At 44.1% G+C, this 20,162-nt stretch overlaps 1 protein-coding gene across 1 annotated transcript in view; it reads left to right on the top strand.

The window, feature by feature from the left end:
- Window positions 1-17,443, top strand: part of ADGRA2 (adhesion G protein-coupled receptor A2) — a 280,253-nt gene extending 262,810 nt beyond the window's left edge. Inside the window, exons 17-19 of the mRNA XM_033948774.1 lie at window positions 156-301; window positions 7,458-7,547; window positions 12,066-17,443. Of these exons, the coding sequence (XP_033804665.1) occupies window positions 156-301; window positions 7,458-7,547; window positions 12,066-13,293 (1,464 nt within the window). The 3' untranslated portion in view covers window positions 13,294-17,443. The remainder of the gene's footprint in view (window positions 1-155; window positions 302-7,457; window positions 7,548-12,065) is intronic.
- The last annotated feature ends 2,719 nt before the right edge of the window (window positions 17,444-20,162 follow it).

The following is a 20,162-nucleotide window of genomic DNA, read 5'->3' as shown; positions in this document are numbered from 1 at the left end:
ATTTTTGATGAGCAAAATAAATCGTGGCAAACTTATACCACACTTAATTTCTAAATACATTTGGCGAAAAGGACAGAAGTCTTCAGAGGGGGGGGTCACTTTTTTTTAAGGACTGTTAGCTATTCATGTAATGTTTACATTCACTTCCATTTCAGGTTGGTATTATCTTGCATTATTCTTCATTATCCACTCTACTGTGGATGGGAGTGAAGGCACGACTCATCTACAAGCACCTTACCCGCAAACCTCCACAGCAGCAGGAAGGGGAAACGCCCCAAGCTATACAGAGACCCATGCTAAGGTACAGCAGTGTCATCCACACAGGACAGCAATGCTTTCAGGGCATGCTAAATTAAGATTGTTCACACCCTTGGAGGGGGCAGAGTGAAGGGATCCTGGTCATCTCGATGACTCGTAGGGGGCAATTCTCTAAAGTTAGACTCCAAGATGCTATAATTGGCAATACATGTAATTGCCATAATAGAATACTAGCCTAAGTCTGCATTTATGCACCTAACTTTAGACGCGATCTCTTAAGCTAGTTCGATGGCTGGTTTAAACGCTCACACCTAACTCTTAAGCAGTTAAGACACATAACTGCACACCACACGCCTCCCTTGCAGTGGTGTGCTATGGATCTTGAAGCTGCAGTCCATGCCTCTCAGTGAAGGACTGAGCCAGGATTCAGATATTGATCACTGTCTGAGAGGGGTAATGGATTTAATCAGTGGTGTACCAAAGGGGAACAAGGGAGCGGTTTGCTCCAGATGCAGTCCATAAGAGGGTGCTCCAAGCGAGAGCTTGGTCCGACTCCGAGAATTTCTTCCGGCAGCAGCAATATTCACAATAAGCTGGTCTGCTGGTGTCAGGCTTTCCTCTCGGCCGGGTCCTGCCTAAGTGGAAACAGGAAGTAGGCAGACCTTGTAGAGAGGAAGATCTGATGCTGGCAAGAGCAGTGAGCAGTGAAGGCTCTGCTGCTGACAAGAGTGGGGAGTGACAAAGAGGAAGAGAGAGAGAAATGCTGCACCTGATTGGAGAGAGGGAAGGAGAAGGAAGACCAGGAAAAGAAGAGGAGATGAAAGAAAGATGCCAGACCATGGGTAAAGATGGGAGGGAAGGAAAGGAAGGAAGGAAAAGAGATGTCAGAACATGGAGGGGGAGAGAGAGAGAGATGCCAAGGCATGGGAGGATGGCAGGGAAGGAGTTGCCAGACCAGATGGAAGAAGGAGGGAAGATGGCAGAGAATGGAGGGAGAGAGACAGATGGAAGGGAAAGAGATGTCAGGGCATGGGGAAGGGAAGAGAAAGAGACATAGATGCCAGACCGTAGAGTGGGAAGGAAAGGAGAAGAGAGAAATGCCAGAGCATAGGGGAGGGGGTGGAGACAGAGATAGAAAAATGGAGAGGGGGTGAAGCTGAAATGAATCGTGTACAAAGGAGAGAAGCTGGATGGAAAGAAGACAATGATGAGAAGATGGTTAAAGCAGAAACAACAAAAGGTAGAAAAGAGATGTTTTTGTTGTTGTTTTAGAATAAAGTAGTATTGTAGCCGTATTGTTAAATGTTTATAACTAGAAAATGGAAATAAGGTAATCTTTTATTGAACTAATTTTAATATATTTTTTTACTAAACTTCAGAAATCAAAATCCCCTCAGGTCAGGATAGGATACTGTAGCAGCAGTATACTGTACTGTACTGACCTGAAGAAGGAGGTTTTGGCCTCTGAAAGCTAATTGAAAAATGGATTAGTTCAATAAAATGGTATTTTCTTATTTTCCATTTTTTATTTCTGTTTGTTAATTTTTAAAGTGATGATTGTTTGTCAGTTTTTTCAAATTTAAATTTTTTATCTTTATATTTTGCACAGTATTAGAACAACAGAAAAAAAGAAAACCCAATGTTCCACAGTAAAATCAATCCAATGATGAAAACAAAGGAGCTGTGGATACGAATGTTCTGAAAATGATTTATTATACATTCTTATACATTAAACCATAAAAATGCAATTGTAATAGTCCAATTGGACCCTACACGGTCCGTGTTTCGATGAACACACCTTCCTCAGGGGTCCAATGGGACAATTAGACTGTATTCAGTCCAATTCTTTATCTGTGCATTTGAAAACCATTAGACCTCTGAGGAAGACGTGTTCACCGAAACATGGACCGTGTAGGGGCCGGTTGGACAATTACAGTTGCATTTTTATGGTTTCTGTATATGAGTGTATAATAAATCATTTTCAGAACATCTGTATCCACAGCTTCTTTGTCTGCACAGTATTAGGAAACGTGTCACTGTTTCTGTGGTATTGTATTGTATGCAGAGTTCAGCTTCTTGGTGGTTCAATTTAACTTTTGTCTACTATTTCTAGCTTTAGTTCGTGATTACTTATTCCATACTGGGCGAGGGTGTATCTGTGTTCCGTGTTTATGAAAAGGACATGGATTTTTGTTAGCACTGACTGTGCAGGATCAATCTGTATTAATCTGGCTTGTTTAGATTTACAATGGATGTATTGACGTTCAAGTGCTCACTGCAGTGTTGAAGATGCTGCCTTTTCCTAGGTGCACCCTTGTTGTGTGACTCATGGATTATTATTAAAAATATTTTTATTTAGAGAAGGGGGTGTTAAAAAATAGTCAGCTCCCCAGTGTCAAATATACTAGATAAGCCACTGGATTTAATTTACCGCCTCAGAGTCTTAGCAAAGTCAGCAGCTCTCTACAAATTACTGTTATGGGCTTGCGACTTCCATGAGCATGATCCTATTCTTAAAGGAAAGGAAAATAAGCTAGAGCCTGAACTGACAGTGCTGCCCTGCTTCCCCCTCCAGGGACTGTGTGTAAACAGGAAATGTTCTGTATCTAGATGGGACATGCTGCATAAACTGTTTATTTTTGCTGACTTAAATAAAACCCTTCCCGTTCAGTGCCTTCATAATGTTTATCTTGATCCTATTCAAAATGTACTAATTGTCCCTTATTGTTCTTAACTCATGAGCCTGGAAAGTAGAGACCCTGGGGTCTTAATGGTTGAGTTTATGTGCAAGAGAAATTCAGTGTAATTCTGTTTTAATTAATGTCAAAGTTTAATCTGGGTGTGAGCAGAGAAATTGCTCTCCAAGCCTCTAAACAAGTTTCAAGTTTATTAAGATTTTTGACTAATCGCGTATTGCGATTTCTAGGCGATGTACAATAAAAAGGGGATACCTGTAAACAATAATAAAAACATAAAATTAGTGATCTAAGATGGCCGCTGCCTATGCGATCGGGTAACGTGCATCCGACCCGAGCTTGCCGACTGTTTTACTTTATGCTGGTGACAGCTGTTTCCAGCTTAACTACATTCCTACCTGAACACAATGCCAAAAAGGAGAGGCCGGAGCACTGCTGGTGCCTCGCGGCGCTCAGGAGGGCCGATTCGCAGCAACATTGAGGACTTGCTCCGGAGGATGCAGGGAGCTGCGTCTACAACTCCGGAGGTTAGCCCGCTGAGGATCCCGGGTGTGGGCGAGACCGGCGGGATTTCTCTTGGACCAGATACTACTCTCAGCCCGGAGATTAGAGCACCGCCTCCTCCACCACAGATAGCCAGTTCTCCCAAGGGCGAGGAAACCCCGAATGAAGGGGCGGTCCTATCCCCAGAGGCAGATTCAACACCAGGGAGCCTGGGAATGGAGATCCCGGTTCAGGTAATCTCTGAAGAGAACTCTGGAAATTACAGCAGCAGGAGGAGGTTTTACCCAGAAGGAACAGAGTCATGGATATCTTAAGGAAGGTGAGAGACTATGCACTTCAATACAAGTTTCTTTTTGGGATAGGCCTGCTGAGGTGACCTTAGAAGCCCTTTGGGACCTGGTAGCAAATTTTGGGAAGACATTAGCCCCAATTTCCAACAAATTGAAAATAAACTGATTCACCATTCAGAAGAGCTAGAAAAATTAAAAATGGACATGACTTCTTCAAAAAATATACTTCAAAAGACTCAGCAAGACATGGCTTCAGTAAAACAACTTCAGGAAACTATAATTAAAGATAATTTAAATCTTAGAAGAAAAGTAGAGACATTAGAGAACCATGCGAGTATTAATAACTTGAGATTGATAAATTTTCCAAGAGTAATCATAGTTTCACCTAGAGACATGCTTAGGGAGATATTTAACTGAAATTTTGGAAGTTCCGGAGAGAAATCTGGCTGGCCCGGAACTTCCTCCCTGACGTTAGAATTGACATCGGGTGGCGAGAATTGGTCAGCTCCGAGCTGGGGAAGATAAGCAGGGAGAGTTAAGACCTTGGCGCTGGCCTGTTCCCCAATTGCGGCAGCGGCGGCAGCCTGTTCCCTGATTGTGGCGGAGAGCAGTGGGAAGGGAAGCAGATTGGGAACCCCTGCTTTAGGCGAGGACAGATCGCGGGCCGCAAAATAGTCCCTGGCGGGCCGTGTGTTTGAGACCGCTGCCTTAGTGTATACTAATTCCATTAGTGTGTGCTAAATGCTTTGAGGCCCATTTTATACATATGAGCTTCTTAGCATTTAGCGTGACACATGCTAAGCTTTAATAAAAGGGCCTCTAAATTCCTTAAGAGAGTGTTATAGGTTAAAAGGTGCTTGTTTTGGATTTAAAGCTGTTTCCTTCAATATTTTTCAAAGAGCACTAGCTGACATGACTATCCACCAATTTCATTTCTAGTCTTGATTACTACACAAAGGGTTACCACCCCAGCCCCACTCCATTCCGCTCATCACACCCATTCCGCCCCAGCCTCACCCCCCCAGCCCGCCCTCCTCATGTTTTCGTGCTCAGAGCCGCATAGAGAGGGCATCCGCGCATGTGCGGGTGTGACGCAATGACTGCACACACGCATGTATGCATGTGCCGCCACCGCTTTGCATCTGTGCAAGCGCAGATGCCCTCGCGATATGGGCCTGAGATGGAAGCTTTTCAAAACCTGGATAAAGTGCCGGGTTTTGAAAGCCATCCAGACGCTCGGACATGACCTCTAGGACAGTGTTCTTCAACCACCGGTCCATGGACCAGTGCCGGTCCACAGGGCCAGCACGTGCATCAGGCCCAAAACAGTGTTCTTCAGCCACCGGTCAACAGTGCGATCAATGCGGCGTTATCTTTGAGCCAGCTCCCTCTTCCTAACTGATTCAGTGCACAAAGCCACGGACAGTGACTCCTACAGGCATCCTGTGCCTGAACTGGAAGCCTTCTCTCTGACGTTGCAACGTCAGAGGGAAGGCTTCCAGATGAGGCAAGGGACGTGGAAGGTGCAATTAGTATTATTATGGGGGTCGGGGTCGGGTGGAGATTGGGTAGAGATGGGCGGGGTCTGGCCCACGACTTAGCCCAGTGTTCTTCAACCGTCGGTCTACAGACCGATGCCGGTCCACAGAATAATTTTTTTATTTCTGCCGGTCCATAGGTGTAAAAAGGTTGAAAAACACTGTTCTAGGACATATCCGGATATCTGTAACTAAGACCAGTTTCACAAATCTTATTGAACTGTAGAGATCATTAGCTGTCAGTTTAGTCACCCCTCTGTTTATCCCAATGAATCTGTCCTGTCCATCTTGTCCCCCTTGTAAGTTTCAATGGCACTTCCCCCTTCCTTATTCTCTTGTTTCATTGTATTGTACCAACAGCATTAGTATCATATCTGTTATTTCAATGTTCTAATGAGTGGCTATTATGGCGTTTTATTTCTATTGTGATGACATCTTGAGTATTATATCTATGTTATATGAATGTTCTTCCATGATGTCTATCAAGGTATCATTTGTATTCTGCTGATATTTATTGTACTGATATATAATTTTCTACAGTGCTGCTAGATGGGTACATTTTGATACAATCTGATTAAGGTGACCATATGTCCCGTTTTCAACGGGACTGTCCCGTTAATGGACCGATGGTCCCGTTGACCAGACCCACCTCTTCAGGATGCCGAAATGTCCCGTTTTCAGGGACAGCGCCCAAAGCTGTGTGCCAGGACAACGGGACAGGCAATCGCTTCCCCTCCCTCCAGCGCCGATTCTAACCCCCGCCCGCCGCTGCACCTTCTTCCTGCTGCCCAGAAGCCTTCTTCCCGACGTTGGGAAGAAGGCTTCTGGGCGACAAGAAGAAAGTGCGGCGGTGAGCGGGGGTTTGAATCGGCGCTGGAAGGAGGGAGGCTGGCAGGCAGCAGCAGCGGATAGGGGGGTTTGAATCGGGTTCTGGAGGAAGGAAGGCGTTGGCGGGGAGGAGGTGGGACAAAGGCTGGAAGGCAGTGAGGGGGACATAGGAAGGAGGCACTAAGGACATAGGAAGGAGGCACTAAGGACATAGGAAGGAGGCACTAAGGACATAGGAAGGAAGCACTGGGGCACTAAGGATTTAGGGAGGGAATAGAAAGGGACAACTGTTGGGCCTGAGTGCAGAAATAAAGACAGAAATGAAAGAAAGGATGCACAGTCAGAAGGAAAGCAACCAGAAATTCATGAAATCACCAGACAGCAAAGGTAGGAAAAACGATTTTATTTTCACTTTAGTGATCAAAATGTGTCAGTTTTGAGAATTTATCTCTGTTGTCTATATTTTGCACTATATTTGTCTATTTTTCTATAGTTACTGAGGTGACATTGCATATTTTAAAGTCATCTTCCTTGACATCTTTGAAACCCCCCCCAAACATAAATGATAATTAACATTTTCTCTGCGTATAGTGTGGAAAAATTGAGGGCGGGATTGGGGCGGGGCTAGGAAGGGATTGGGGCGGGACTGACAATTAATAGATGTCCCATTTTGAGGAAAAAAATAAATGGTCACATTATGTATACCACATGTTGGGAACCTCTGGTCTAGGGTGGACATTGTTTTTTTCAATGAAATTACTTAGTTGGGCAGCAACCAATTTTTCAGTGATTTTCACCACAAAAGTAAAAGTGAAGATTCTGGGCTATAATTTGAGATGAATGAAAAGTCAAGTGGAGTCTCTCGGGCAGGGATGAATTAATGCTCATTTTCATTCACTGGTCATTACTAAGACTGGAAGAAATCATGGAGACAAGGTATGGCAAAAGGGGCTCAATGATTAGGCAGAGGATCAGTAAAAGAGGAGGTGGATTTCATTAAAACTATGGTTTTGGAAAGGGTGAGTTGAGCAAGGGCACTGAAATTACTCATACATTTTGTGGTGCAATAATCATGGAGAAAGCATGCATATCCTTTTATTTGATTAAAATGGCAAACCTGCCCTTACAAGCAGTGCCATTATCTTACTCCATCGTGCACCATTAATGCACACAAACCAGGTGTTTGCATGCTAATAGCAATTTTTACACATGTACACATTTGCGAGGTTTAGAGGCACTATATCAAGGGACGGTCTTTGTTGTGTGCTGTCTCATCTGAAGTATCAGTTTAGTTACTGGAGGGTATCCTGCAAGTGGAGTAAGTCTGATCCTCTCTGTTACAGGTTTTACCTGATTGCTGGAGGTATACCTCTTATAATCTGTGGCATCACTGCAGCTGTCAACATGAACAATCACAGAGACAGTAACCCTTAGTAAGTATGTCTACAGTTGTCGGTTACACCTCCACTGATGACGGGCGGAAAACTACGATGCACGTCTTCATAACAGAGGAACATTTTCAAAGACTTACCTACATAAACTAGCGAGTGAAGGAGTAGCTTTGTGGTTAGGGCAGCGGGCTGAGAAACAGGGGAGTCCAGTACGAATCCCACTGCTGCTCCCTGTGATCTTGTGCAAGTCATTTAACCCTCCACCACTGCCTTAGGTACAAGTTTAAGTTGTAAGCCCACCAAGGATAGACAATTACCTACTGTACCAGAATGTACATCACTTCAATACCTTCAGGCTTGCATACATAATAAGAAATTAAAATATCTGAAAACTAGCTCAACTAGATCAACTACAAGACGGCTGGATATTCACAGTAGGCATAATTTAAGTTGTATTTATGAGATTTTTTGGGGAAAGGGGGAGCATTATGAGTGAAATCAGAAAATAATATATGCAGATTGTATTTTCAAATTTATGCATGCAAGTTAATCGCAGCTGACTCCGCAATTATTGCATTAGTTATTAATTGCGATTAAAAAAAAATTAATCACATTGCAGTTTTTCCTGTCTCCTCCAAACATCTGCTCTATTCTCTTTCACTTCAAACCCCTGTCCTCAGCACAATTCAGCATCTTTTCTCCCTGACCAGTGATTCAACATCACCCTCTCTCCTGTGCCACTCAAACTAGACAGTTGCTCGGGGACAGAAATACCACCCGTTCCCGCGAGGAATCCCCTCCGTCCCTATAAACTACAGAAATAAGTTATTTCATTTAATTATGCTACTGAATTAAAGGCTCTGGTAGAAATCCATTTACAAATAAGCAAAAAGACTTTATTAATTTGGAAATATTAATTGGGAAGAATACATACTTTGTAAATGGGTTTCTACCAGAGCCTCTAATGTTTATAAATTTTTATCAACACAACTAATATACTACTTTATCCAAAAGCAAAAAAAAAAAAAAAGAAATAGAATTTTTTTCCTACCTTTGTTGCCTGGTTTCTGCTTTTCTCATGTTCTCATTCAATTCCTTCCATCCACTATCTCTCTTCTCTCTGCGTCTTCCATTTGCTCTGTTGCTGTGCCTCTCCCTTTCTCCCTCCTTCCAACTTGGTCTGGCACCCATCTTCTTCCCTCCGCTCCCCCCATAGTCTGGCATCTCTGTCTTCTTCCCTGCCAGCATCTTCTCCCCACTCTCTCTTCCCCATTTCCTTTCAGCGTTCTTCTCCCCCCCCCCATCTTCCCCATGTCCTTTCAGCATCCTTCTCCCCCTCCGTCTTCCATATGTCCTTTCAGCGTCCTTCTCTCACCCCCCGTCTTCCCCATGTCCTTTCAGCGTCCTTCTCCACCCCTATGTGCTTTCAGTGTTCTTCTCCCCCCTCTGTCTTCCCCATGTCCTTTCAGCGTCCTTCTCCCCCGTCTTCCCCATGTCCTTTCAGCGTCCTTCCCACATCTCCCCCATGTCCTTTCAGCATCCTTCTCCACCCCTTTGTCTTCCCCAGTGCTTTCAGCGTCCTTCTCCCCCCTCAGTTTTACCTTAAGCGTCTTTTCCTCTCCACTCCATCTTTCCTCCCTTTCTCCCTCCCTGCCCCTTACCTTTGTGGCGCTTCCCCACCCGACTGACAACAGAACAGGCCCGGTCCGACAAACCTCCCTGCTCTGTAGCCGCGAATCTAAATTACCTTCTTACAGCAGCTGGAGTATTGAAGCTGCTGTAAGAAAGTAATTTAGATTTGCGGCTACAGGGCAGGGAGGTTTGTCAGACCGGGCCTGTTGTCGGTCGGTCAGAGGAAGCGCCACAAAGGTAAGGGGACCTGGCCTGCTGTGCACCCCCCTCCCTATGGCTGTACCCAGGGCGGACCGCCCTCCCCGCCCCCCTTGGTACGCCACTGCCGATCGCAGCACACAGCCGATCGGAACAGAAGTCTCCCTGATGTCAGCGCTGACGTCGGAGGGAGGGAGGGCTTTGCTTAAGCCCTCCCTCCGACATCAGCGCTGACATCGTAGAAGACTTCCGTTCCGATCGGCTATGTGCTTCAGCAGGGCAGGTAGGGAGCAGATGAGCCTCGCATCCAACCCCGCAGAAACCCCGCAACCCTCCACGGGATCCCCACAACCCTAGGGGGCATCCCCACGGGATCCCTGCGACCCGAAGGGGGAACCCGTGGGATCCCCTTCGTCCCCGTGCAGCTCTCTAACTCAAACTTAAAGGTAGTTTTCTGTTGGTTCTTGGCAATGGCAGCATTTGCACACAGGCTATCTGCAGCCTGCTCCAAAGCTTTCACTTTGGCCCATGCTGCCGTCTCTGACATCACTTCCTATTTCTGAACATTTGGGATGGGTCAGAGGGAAAACCAGAGCAGACCCCAGGCAGCATGTGTGCAACACTGCTGGTGCCAGAGCCCAACAGAAGACCACTTTAAAGTAAACTGGAGGGGAGGCCTTGAGCGGGGGGACAGATGCTGAATGCAAGATAAGGGAATGAACTGCAGACCTGTATGTAGAATTGGAGGGTCCAGGGTGGAAGCTATGGCTGAGGCAGTGAGTTCCAGTAGCAATTTCCTATGAATGTCCCTACCCAAGCTGTCCTTAAGTTACTGTACTGTCCAGCCTTGCCATTATGCTACGGTATTGTATTGTAGTATATTGTATTGTATTGCCGAACATACTGTGCAATGTAACATACTGTGAATGTTACCTTGTAACCCGTTCTGAGCTCCCGTGAGGACGGGATAGAAATAGAATTAAATAAATAAATAAATAGAGATGAGCTTGGTGCTGCCTGATTCAGGGAAAACTTTTTCGATTCGATTTTCCCACCCAATCGAGGTTTTTTTTTTTTTTTTCCAAACGTCCTGGCAAGTTTATTTAGTAGTCTTTTCATCCATCCCACCCCCCTTTGCCATCTCCAACCTCACGCCAGCACTGTGGTGTAAACAAAAATACTTTTCCTCTATTAGGTCCTAGCTCACACTTGTTGTCTGACACCAGCTATGGCAGGATACACATTTCCTACCTGCCATATTGTAATCACAAAATAGAAAATATAATTATTTTTTTCTACCTTCCAATGTCTTATCCAATATTTGTTTATTTCCCACTGTATACTATCTCCTGCTCTTCCTCCCTCCCTTGTGCCCTGGGTCTAACCTCTCTATTCTCCACATTGCAGCATCTTTCCCTTCCACCCCTCCATTATGATGTGCAACATTTCTTTTTCTCTCCCTATGTCTAACATTTCTCATTCTCCATGCATGTTCCCTCCCCTCCACCCTATGAAGGATTTCTCCCTCTCACCTCTTTCTACCTCCGTTTCATCTCTCCACCCCAATTCTTCCTCCCCCCATGTGCAGCATCTTTCTCACTACCCACGCAGCCCCTTGTGCAACACCTTTCAATTCTTCCCTCCCATCCCCTTGTACACCACCACCACTACTGTGAGACTGACATGCCTCCAAGGCCTCCTAAAGCAACAGCAGCGGCGGCCTGCCCGGCTAGGGCTTCCCTCTGCCACCATCACTGATGACATAATCAGTGACATGACAGGGGGAAGGCCACGAAGCAGCCCATTCAGAATGCTGCTGCTGCCGCCGCTGCTAATTTAAGAGGCCTCAGAGAATGTCCGGTCTCATCAAGTTTGTGTCCCTTGTTCATGGAGGGAGGAGATAGAAAGAGATAATGGACCTGGGGAAGAGAAGAGGGAGAGAAGGAAGTGAAAAGCTGAGATACTGTATCTAGGGGAGGACGAGATTTGAAGTTTACAGGTTATAGACAGGTACTTATTTTGTCATTTGGACAATGGAGGTTTAAGTGACTTTGTCCAGAGTCACAAGGAGCCACAGTAGGAAATAAATGAAATACCTTTAATTGTGCAATTAATCTCGATTACAATTTTTAATAAAAATACAGCCCTACTTATTTTTTTTACAAAGATATACCTACCCTCAAAGCAGACATAAAATGTATTCCTATCGACAATCAAAGGGATAGAATGCAGATGCTTTCACTTTGAAACCTGGTACAAAGTGCATGCATTAGAACAGCAGCATCATCCTTTTGACTTTCTTTTCATCCCCCAGCATTTATAAGTGGTGACTCTTTCAAAGCTCTTTACGTTAAGCTGCTTCCAGCATGAAGGATTTAAGTAATGCCAGGGCCCTGCTGTGCAGTTTCATAGGAAACCTGAGCCAGCAGCTCCTTGGCATAGGCTAAACATTAGTGCAAAGGATTTTTGAAAATGGGAGGTGGTGCCTCTATAAACGTTACACAAAAGAAATAAGATAACTTGTAACATCTAAAATATTCGTATGGCAGATAAGTGCATATAGCACCTGTCTTAAAGACACTTCATTGTACATTAGCAAAGAACCCAGAACTGACCCTGCCTATCAGATTCCAGCTCTCTTTAAGCCTGCTTTGATAATAAGACATTTAACATGTTAATAGGGAGGTTTATGTCTAACAAATCTTATCGTTTTTCCTTTCCTTTTTCAAGCTGTTGCTTGGTTTGGAGACCAAGCCCTGGTGCTTTCTACATCCCAGCAGCTTTCATTCTGCTCATCACCTGGATCTACTTCCTATGTGCTGGAATCAACCTGAGGGGCCAGAATGGGACCCCAAAAGACACCCCCGAGTCCAGTGAGCCACAGTTGCGATTAGGTGGCAGCAATAACCTCTTGACTGACTCAGGCTCCATCTCGGTCACTATGAATTCTGGGACTCAGGTCACAGATGATGTAGACCGTGTTTACTCCCTTAGGGTACAGCTCTGGGCCTTGGTGATTACCCATTTTCTTTACATTGCTTTGTGGACGTTTGGAGCCTTGGCTATTTCCCAGGGATGGTACTTAAATGTCATATTTAGCTGTCTCTATGGCATCATAGCAGTGGCACTTGGACTGTTCATCTTCATCCACCACTGTGCCAGGCGGCAGGAAGTTCAGAACTCTTGGTTAGCATGTTGTCCATCCTATAGAGGCACTTTGCCCATGCAAGCTTACATTCACCCTGGGGTGGCAGTGGCTGACAGCTCCCAGGTTTTCAGTGGCTGCAATCCTGAAGTAGCCAATTCCATTAAGTCATCGTCATCACCAAGTAACAGCAGCAATTCCAACCTGGGACAATGCAAACTAACAAACCTACAGCTAGCTCAGAATCATGTAGAAAGCTGTCCTTCCAAACCATCCTGCTGTGATGTAACTGAGCCGGTGCACAATACAAACAGCAGCACTTCCACCAGACACACTAATAATCTCCACAGCCGCAGGCATCACAAAAGCAGAACTAAGCAGTACCGAGATGGCAAACATCACAGGTTGAAAGTCTTGAGAAACCCATCATCGGACCACCCTTCTAGTGAAAGTGGAAGCGTCCACAACAGCCATTCTGAGAGCTACCAGAGCAGTAGGAATAGCCCCCTGAACAATGGTAGCATTGGAGAAGTACCTCGGACCAAGGATGTCACCTTGACACATTCTGAAGGAAGTGACACTAGCAACCAGCCTGCACAAGACTTTAGCCAGATCCAAAGGAAAAGTGGCAGCAGAGACAACTTAAAACAATCCAACACTATGGAAAGAGAGTCCCAGCGCAGGTCCTACCCGCTTAACGCTGCCAATCAGAATGGCACGTTGAAGGGCAGTAAATATGACATAAACCTCATGAGTGCCGACAGCACCACAGGCATGAAGACTGGCCTCTGGAAAAGTGAAACTACTGTGTAGTTTTGACAGATAAGTATCAACTAGCAATAACTGTATACATTTGGCCTTACTCAGACTACACCAAGAGCAAACCAAACGGCCCAGTGCAGCAAGGACTGATAGGCCAGCCCATTCTATCGTCACTATCAAACCAAATCAAATCAAGCACAGGTGTGCTACAGCGAATCCACATGCCTAGAATTTGTCAAGAGCATGAACAAAAAAATTGGGAAAGCGTTCACTAGGTGTTTCTCCACATATGTGCTTGTGGGTATATGCATTTGCACAGATATGTAGTACCATTTATCATGCCTAAACCCTTTGTTCTTTGCACTGCTTGTTGTTAAAAAGAACTGTTAACTCGCAGCCTATGGAACCAGCCTTGCGATGGAGAACACATTATACGCTGCGTGAAGTCAAAAGACTGGTGACTATGGAGAAAAATCTGTTGAGTGTGGTCTTTCAAAGGGATGACAAATGACTCAGCTCCTAGAGGAAGAATTTAGGCCAGTATTAAGTTTGGATTCTACATTCCAGTGCACTGTGATAAGTCTGGTACCTGTTTCTTCCTCATGATTATCAGTATTGCATTATCAACAGCATGCATCAGGTGGAGGAAATTGGGAAGCCAGCGCTAATCAAAAGCCTACCTTCTGAAACAGGGTCACTTGCCAGCCTCAAGACTATAATACTGGAACCAAATACAGAGAAGCATAGTGGCAGACAATCACCCTTTCACAGTGAAGGGGAAAATATTTGTAATCATTTTTGCATGATATGTTTCATCTGGAAACTGATTTTTTTTTTTTTATATATATACAGAGAAATTTATTTTTCAAATATAGAAATATATATTATATATATGTATAGATAGGCCATTATTTTGAGAATGTGATTTTTTTCTGATTAATTTTATATGAGGTGATTTCCCAATTATCTGTGACAACCTTTTGGGGAAATAACATTCTTTTTTCTCCATAAGGGAACGTTGATATGGAACCAAAGATGACTGTTAAAGAAAAAGGATGCTTTTTCCATTCATACCTTAAATCTTAAAGAAAGATATTCTGATGTGAACATTTCCATTATTTATACATAAATATAGAAAATCCAGCAGAACCAGATTGGTACTGGGATTTTCTCAGTCCTGAAAGGGCAAGCCGTGATTTTATAATAGAATAAAAAAATTAATCTGATTTTTTTAATGAAGAAATTTAAGCCCTATGGGTTACTAATGCTATGAAAATAAAGCCATAGTTCTGAACATGTTAAATCAAGCTGATAAAACAAAATTACTGACAACTGTTCAGTGGCAAAAATCTGCTGCAGGTACATTAAATCCTTAAAGGCACAGATGTATCTGCTTCGTCACAGGAGCTGGGAGGAGAGGAAGAAATTCAGCTGGACATGTAGAAAGGTCAAAAAATGCAAAATCTCATAATGTGCCTTTAATAAATGTAAAAGCACATGCTACTGGGGAGGGGAGAAACTTTTTACTCTGATGAGAAGCACTATAAACCAACCAAAAATGTGCCTCAATAGGCAGATGCACTTAGAGAAAAGTTCTGCACACCTAAAATGATGGCTTTGCTTCTTGCTTTCTACACGATAAATTGTTGAAGAAATACAACAAAGCCTTGAGGAAGTGTTATTCTAAGTAAGTAAAAACAAAACCTTCAAATTTTAAAGCCATTTTCTTTTTAAATGAAGATGTAAATGTTAAAAGGAGAGCACCATAAGTATCACTTATCAACAATGCACAGTAATGTTATTAACATGCATTATTTGCCACATGTCCCTAGGTGAACCATGAGCTGTGAACACCACCCAACTTCCCTTTTCTAGTCCCCAGGTGGCCAGTATCTCTCCTTTTTCTCATCCCTCACCTTAAACCCAGCTCCGCCCCACCCCACCCCTGTACCCACCTTACAGTTCAAATCTAAAATCCCCTTCCCTACTCCCAACCCGATGGCCAGCATCTCCCCTCTGTTCCCTTTCCCATACTGAAGCTGCAAGAGGAGCGAGTGCTGTACAGGACTTTTAAGCTCAAGTGAGGCTGTGTCCTACCTCTCCTCTGTTGTAAACTTCCTGTCAGACTGCAGGACAGAGCCTGTGCTTCTTGTGCTGCTTTGAGCCCAGAAGGAGCTAGGGCAGAGATGACAAGCCCAGCAATGGCTATGAAAGAGGGAGAAGATGCTGGTTACAGGGCAAGTGTAAGCTCTGTCCATACCCGTTCATAGCAGAACCCATTTGATGCAATGGGCCCTATGGCAACTAATGTGATAACCACAGTGCTGCATACCGTTAGTAAATGATTCTCTGAACTGCATAGTAATCTCTGCCTCTTGCATTGAGAAATGGCAAAAACTGTAATGTGATGAGCACTTAAAAGCTAATACATACTATTTTTGGCAGAGTCTATCGATATACAATTTGATTACTTTGATCATTTCTGACAGAGTTTGCCAAGCTGCACATAGTATAATAAAACATATTGATCTTCCAATGAGCTACAAAAGTAGTATCATTCATTGGGACTCGGATGTTCCCCAAAGCACTTATTTACAAGACACATTCCAAACACAACCTGTTGTAAATAGACTGTGGTTTAGACCAGGGTAAGAAGTGCTGAAACACAAAAGAGAAACCTCAGCATGAACTGTAATTGTATGACAATCTGCACGCAGGCTGTGACCCAGAACTGCCCGTTTCAAAGCTAAAGGGTTCAGGCAGTAACAGCGGAGGCATTTTTCAGCTTTGACATGTTTTAAATGCTTATAAATAAGAATTTAAACATTTAAAAAAAAAAAACCAAAAACTGCAAGATTCTTAGCTTAATGGCACCAGGTCTTTACCATACTATAATCTGATTTCTAGCACATAAGGAACACTAGCGCCACCTCTTGGGGTAATTTAAGATTGGCTCAGAACACTAGTCTGTTTCATTTCTGAAATTTTAAATACATATTAATTTAAAAAGTTGCATTAAATAATAAATATTGGCTATGTAGAAAGAAAAAATTGCTCTTTAAGAAAAGCGAGTGAGATTATGGCCTGTGGAAACAGAGGCCAACACCTGAACTATTTCTGATAGCAAATGCACCAAACAAAAGTTGCTGTTTAAATATTATTTCATTAAATATCCACATTCATTTTCTCCACGTTAATCTGCACATTATTAAGCATCGATGCCCCATTTTTACTCAAAGACTGGAACGTTTTTTTTTTGCAGACGTTAAAACACATCCGTATTACAGGTGGATGAAGACATGTTTGTATGACAGTAACGTTGCTGTACAAATTAACAAGACTGACAGTGCAAACACAGAAACTAGGTCAATCCCAGTGCATGGTCCAGAATTCCCAGCTGTTGCGTTTCACCACTGCAGTCGCCATCTCCACCAGAATGACATAAAACTGACCCCTCCTTTACTAACGCTTAGCGCAGGTTTCAGCGCTGGCAGTTAACTGCTCATAGAATTCCTATGAGCGTCGGAGCAGTTAACCATTCGTAAAGGAGGGGGGGAGTTTTTATCAGTTCCTCCTATGTTCTGTTCTGCTGTACTCTTGTTAGCAGTCTTAGCAAAACCAGCTTTGGCCCAAGCTTTCACGGCCATACGCAGCACTCGATATAAGCATGGAAAGTATTCTAAACAAAAAAAAACCCACAAAACCCAAACAAACCAATCAAGCAATCTTTTTAATGTATAAAATGATCTTTTCTCTGCTCCCAATAAGGCCTTTATTTTGAGTTAGCTGTTAACATCACCCAAGCTAGTTCAGTCCAGATCATTATTGCAAAACTCCCACAGCACCCTCCTGTTTAGTTAGATGTGAAAATTATCTGTATGCTTTAAAATTTTGTATTTAATGATTTGAACCATTTTATGTTACCAAAACACATTGTCTAATGTTGCTTAAGGTTTGTGTGCTCCTTGTGTGGCAACTGTACTATATATATTTGTGTATGAGAGAGCTTTGCAGTGCTATGCTTAAATTCATCTGCTGTTCACATAACAAAAGAATGAAATAGCAACTGGGAGCTCATCATGCTGTCTCTACCAGTATAATATGCCAAAAACTGTGCCTAAATGGGGTTTCCCCCTAAATAAAATGCAATTTTTTTTAGCAGATCTCTCTTGTTTAATATATTAAAGGTATACAAGATGCACTGAATGGAAGACTGTCATTATTTCTAAGATTCCCAAGATGGCAGACAAGGCCTAAGGCCCATCTGCTCTGCCCTTGCCAGATTCACTGTGGGGAATCTGCTTCAGGTCAGGTTCTAACTCAGGCTTTGATTTGAATTCTACTACTATCCTTGCCACCTTTTCTGAAAAGAACAGGAGAAGAAAAAAAAAAAAAAAAAAAAGAACTGTTACTGAGCCCCACCCTTTTTCCAATATTGAGAAATCTGCCACAATCATTGCTGGGAGACTCTCCCACCCCCCTATGATCCCAGGCACGTCTTGTCTCATAAGCTATGCTCTCTTGGTGCTAAGTAACTTACTCCTCCTCATCTGCCACACTCTCAGTACTGGTAGACCGTCCCCACGTCCCTCCCCCTAAATTCATGTTCTTCATGTTGACGGTGAGCTGTCAAAGCTCAAGGTTAACAAAGCAATGGGGCCGGACAACCTGCACCCCAGGGTGCTTAGGGAGCTGAGTGATGTCTTGGCGGAGCCACTGTCCGCACTCTTCAACCTCTCCCTTAGTACAGGCAGCGTACAGTTGGACTGGAGGACGGCTAACGTCATTCCACTCCACAAGAAAGGCTCAAAGATGGAGACAGCAAACTACAGACCAGTGAGTCTAACATCGATAGTGAGCAAACTAATGGAAACTCTAATCAAACACCAATTGGATAAGATCCTGGATGAAGAGAATCTACGGGATCCCCGACAACATGGATTTACTAAGGGGAGATCATGCCAATACAACCTGATCAGCTTCTTTGATTGGGTGACGGAGAAGCTGGATATTGGGGAGTCCCTAGACATCGTGTACCTGGACTTTAGCAAAGCATTCGATAGCGTACCACACCGCAGGTTGCTGAGCAAGATGAGTTCTATAGGATTAGGTGACACATTGACGCAATGGGTTGGGAACTGGCTTGGAGGTAGGCTTCAAAGGGTGGTGGTGAATGGCACCCCCTCCGAAATGACGGAGGTGATCAGTGGAGTGCCACAGGGCTCAGTCTTGGGCCCAATCCTATTCAACATCTTTATAAGGGACTTGGCAGAAGGGCTTCGAGGTAAAATAACATTATTCGCCGATGACGCCAAACTAAGTAATGTAGTGGGCAAATGCACAACAGACGAAGATTCAATGCCCGACAACATGATGCACGACCTACTCCTGCTGGAGCGCTGGTCTAGGACATGGCAACTCAACTTCAATGCCAAAAAATGCAAAATTATGCACCTGGGCAGCCAAAATCCATGCAAGTCTTATACCCTTAATGGCGAGATCCTAGCAAAAACGGTAGCAGAACGAGACTTGGGGGTAATCGTCAGTGAGGACATGAAGTCTGCCAATCAAGTGGAGCAGGCTTCGTCCAAGGCAAGACAAATCATGGGTTGCATATGAAGGGGTTTCGTCAGCTGTAAGGAGGAAGTCATTATGCCATTGTATAGATCCATGGTGAGGCCCCACCTGGAATACTGTGTGCAATTTTGGAGGCCACATTATCGCAAGGATGTGCTGAGACTGGAGTCGGTGCAGAGAATGGCCACCCGGATGGTCTCGGGACTCAAGGATCTTCCATACGAAGAACGGCTTGACAAATTACAACTATACTCGCTCGAGGAGCGCAGAGAGAGGGGAGACATGTTCGAGACGTTCAAGTATCTTACGGGCCGCATCGAGGCAGAGGAAGATATCTTCTTTTTCAAGGGTCCCACGACAACAAGAGGGCATCTGTGGAAAATCAGGGGCGGGAAACTGCGAGGTGACACCAGGAAATTCTTTTTCACTGAAAGAGTGGTTGATCGCTGGAATAGTCTTCCACTACAGGTGATTGAGGCCAGCAGCGTGCCTGATTTTAAGGCCAAATGGGATAGACACGTGGGATCTATTCACAGAGAAAGGTAGGGGAGGGTCATTAGGGTGGGCAGACTAGATGGGCCGTGGCCCTTATCTGCCGTCTATTTCTATGTTTCTACAGTTACTGAAGGCTCCTTTTACAAAGGTGCGTGCGCGCTAAACTGCTGGACGCGTTAGCTGCTACCGCCTCCACTTGAGCAGGCGGTAGTTTCTGGCCAGCGCGGGGGTTAGCGCATGATGAAAAGTCACGCGCGTTAACCCCGCTAGCGCGGCTTTGTTGAAGGAGCCCTGAATTCAAAACATACATTCCCTAAATTCTTGGGAAACCTGAAAAAAGACACAGATTAGGTTCATGTCTGCTCAGAAGTGACAAAGACAATACTCTTAAGTATGAACTATTCAGAGGAGAAAACAATTTTGGGTGGAGGGATAGCACCTCTTTAACATAAGAACATAAGAGTTGCCTCCGCTGGGTCATTCCAGAGAGCGGATGGACTCTCGCGGCGGCCCATTAGGTCTATGACCTCTGAAGTGGTTTCTTTACCATCTCTATAACCTACCTCTGCTTTTATCTGTACCCCTCAATCCCCTTATCTTTTAGGAATCTATCTAAACCTTCCTTGAACCCCTGTACTATGCTCTGGCTTTTCTACAATTTTTACTGTACTTTTATTACAAAGCTAGACATGATGACTAGAGCCTGCGGAACGGAGAGGGAAAAATGCTTCAGTACCTGAATAAATTCACATAAACTGTTCTGAGCCCCCCCCTGGGAGAACGGTATAGAAAATTGAATAAATAAATATTTGTTTCTGGCACCTGAAATTTTTGTGCTCTTGTAAAAA

The sequence above is a fragment of the Geotrypetes seraphini genome, chromosome 6 (assembly GCF_902459505.1).
Source record: "Geotrypetes seraphini chromosome 6, aGeoSer1.1, whole genome shotgun sequence".
Lineage (NCBI taxonomy): Eukaryota > Metazoa > Chordata > Amphibia > Gymnophiona > Dermophiidae > Geotrypetes > Geotrypetes seraphini.
This window is presented reverse-complemented; position numbering and strand designations above follow the sequence as displayed.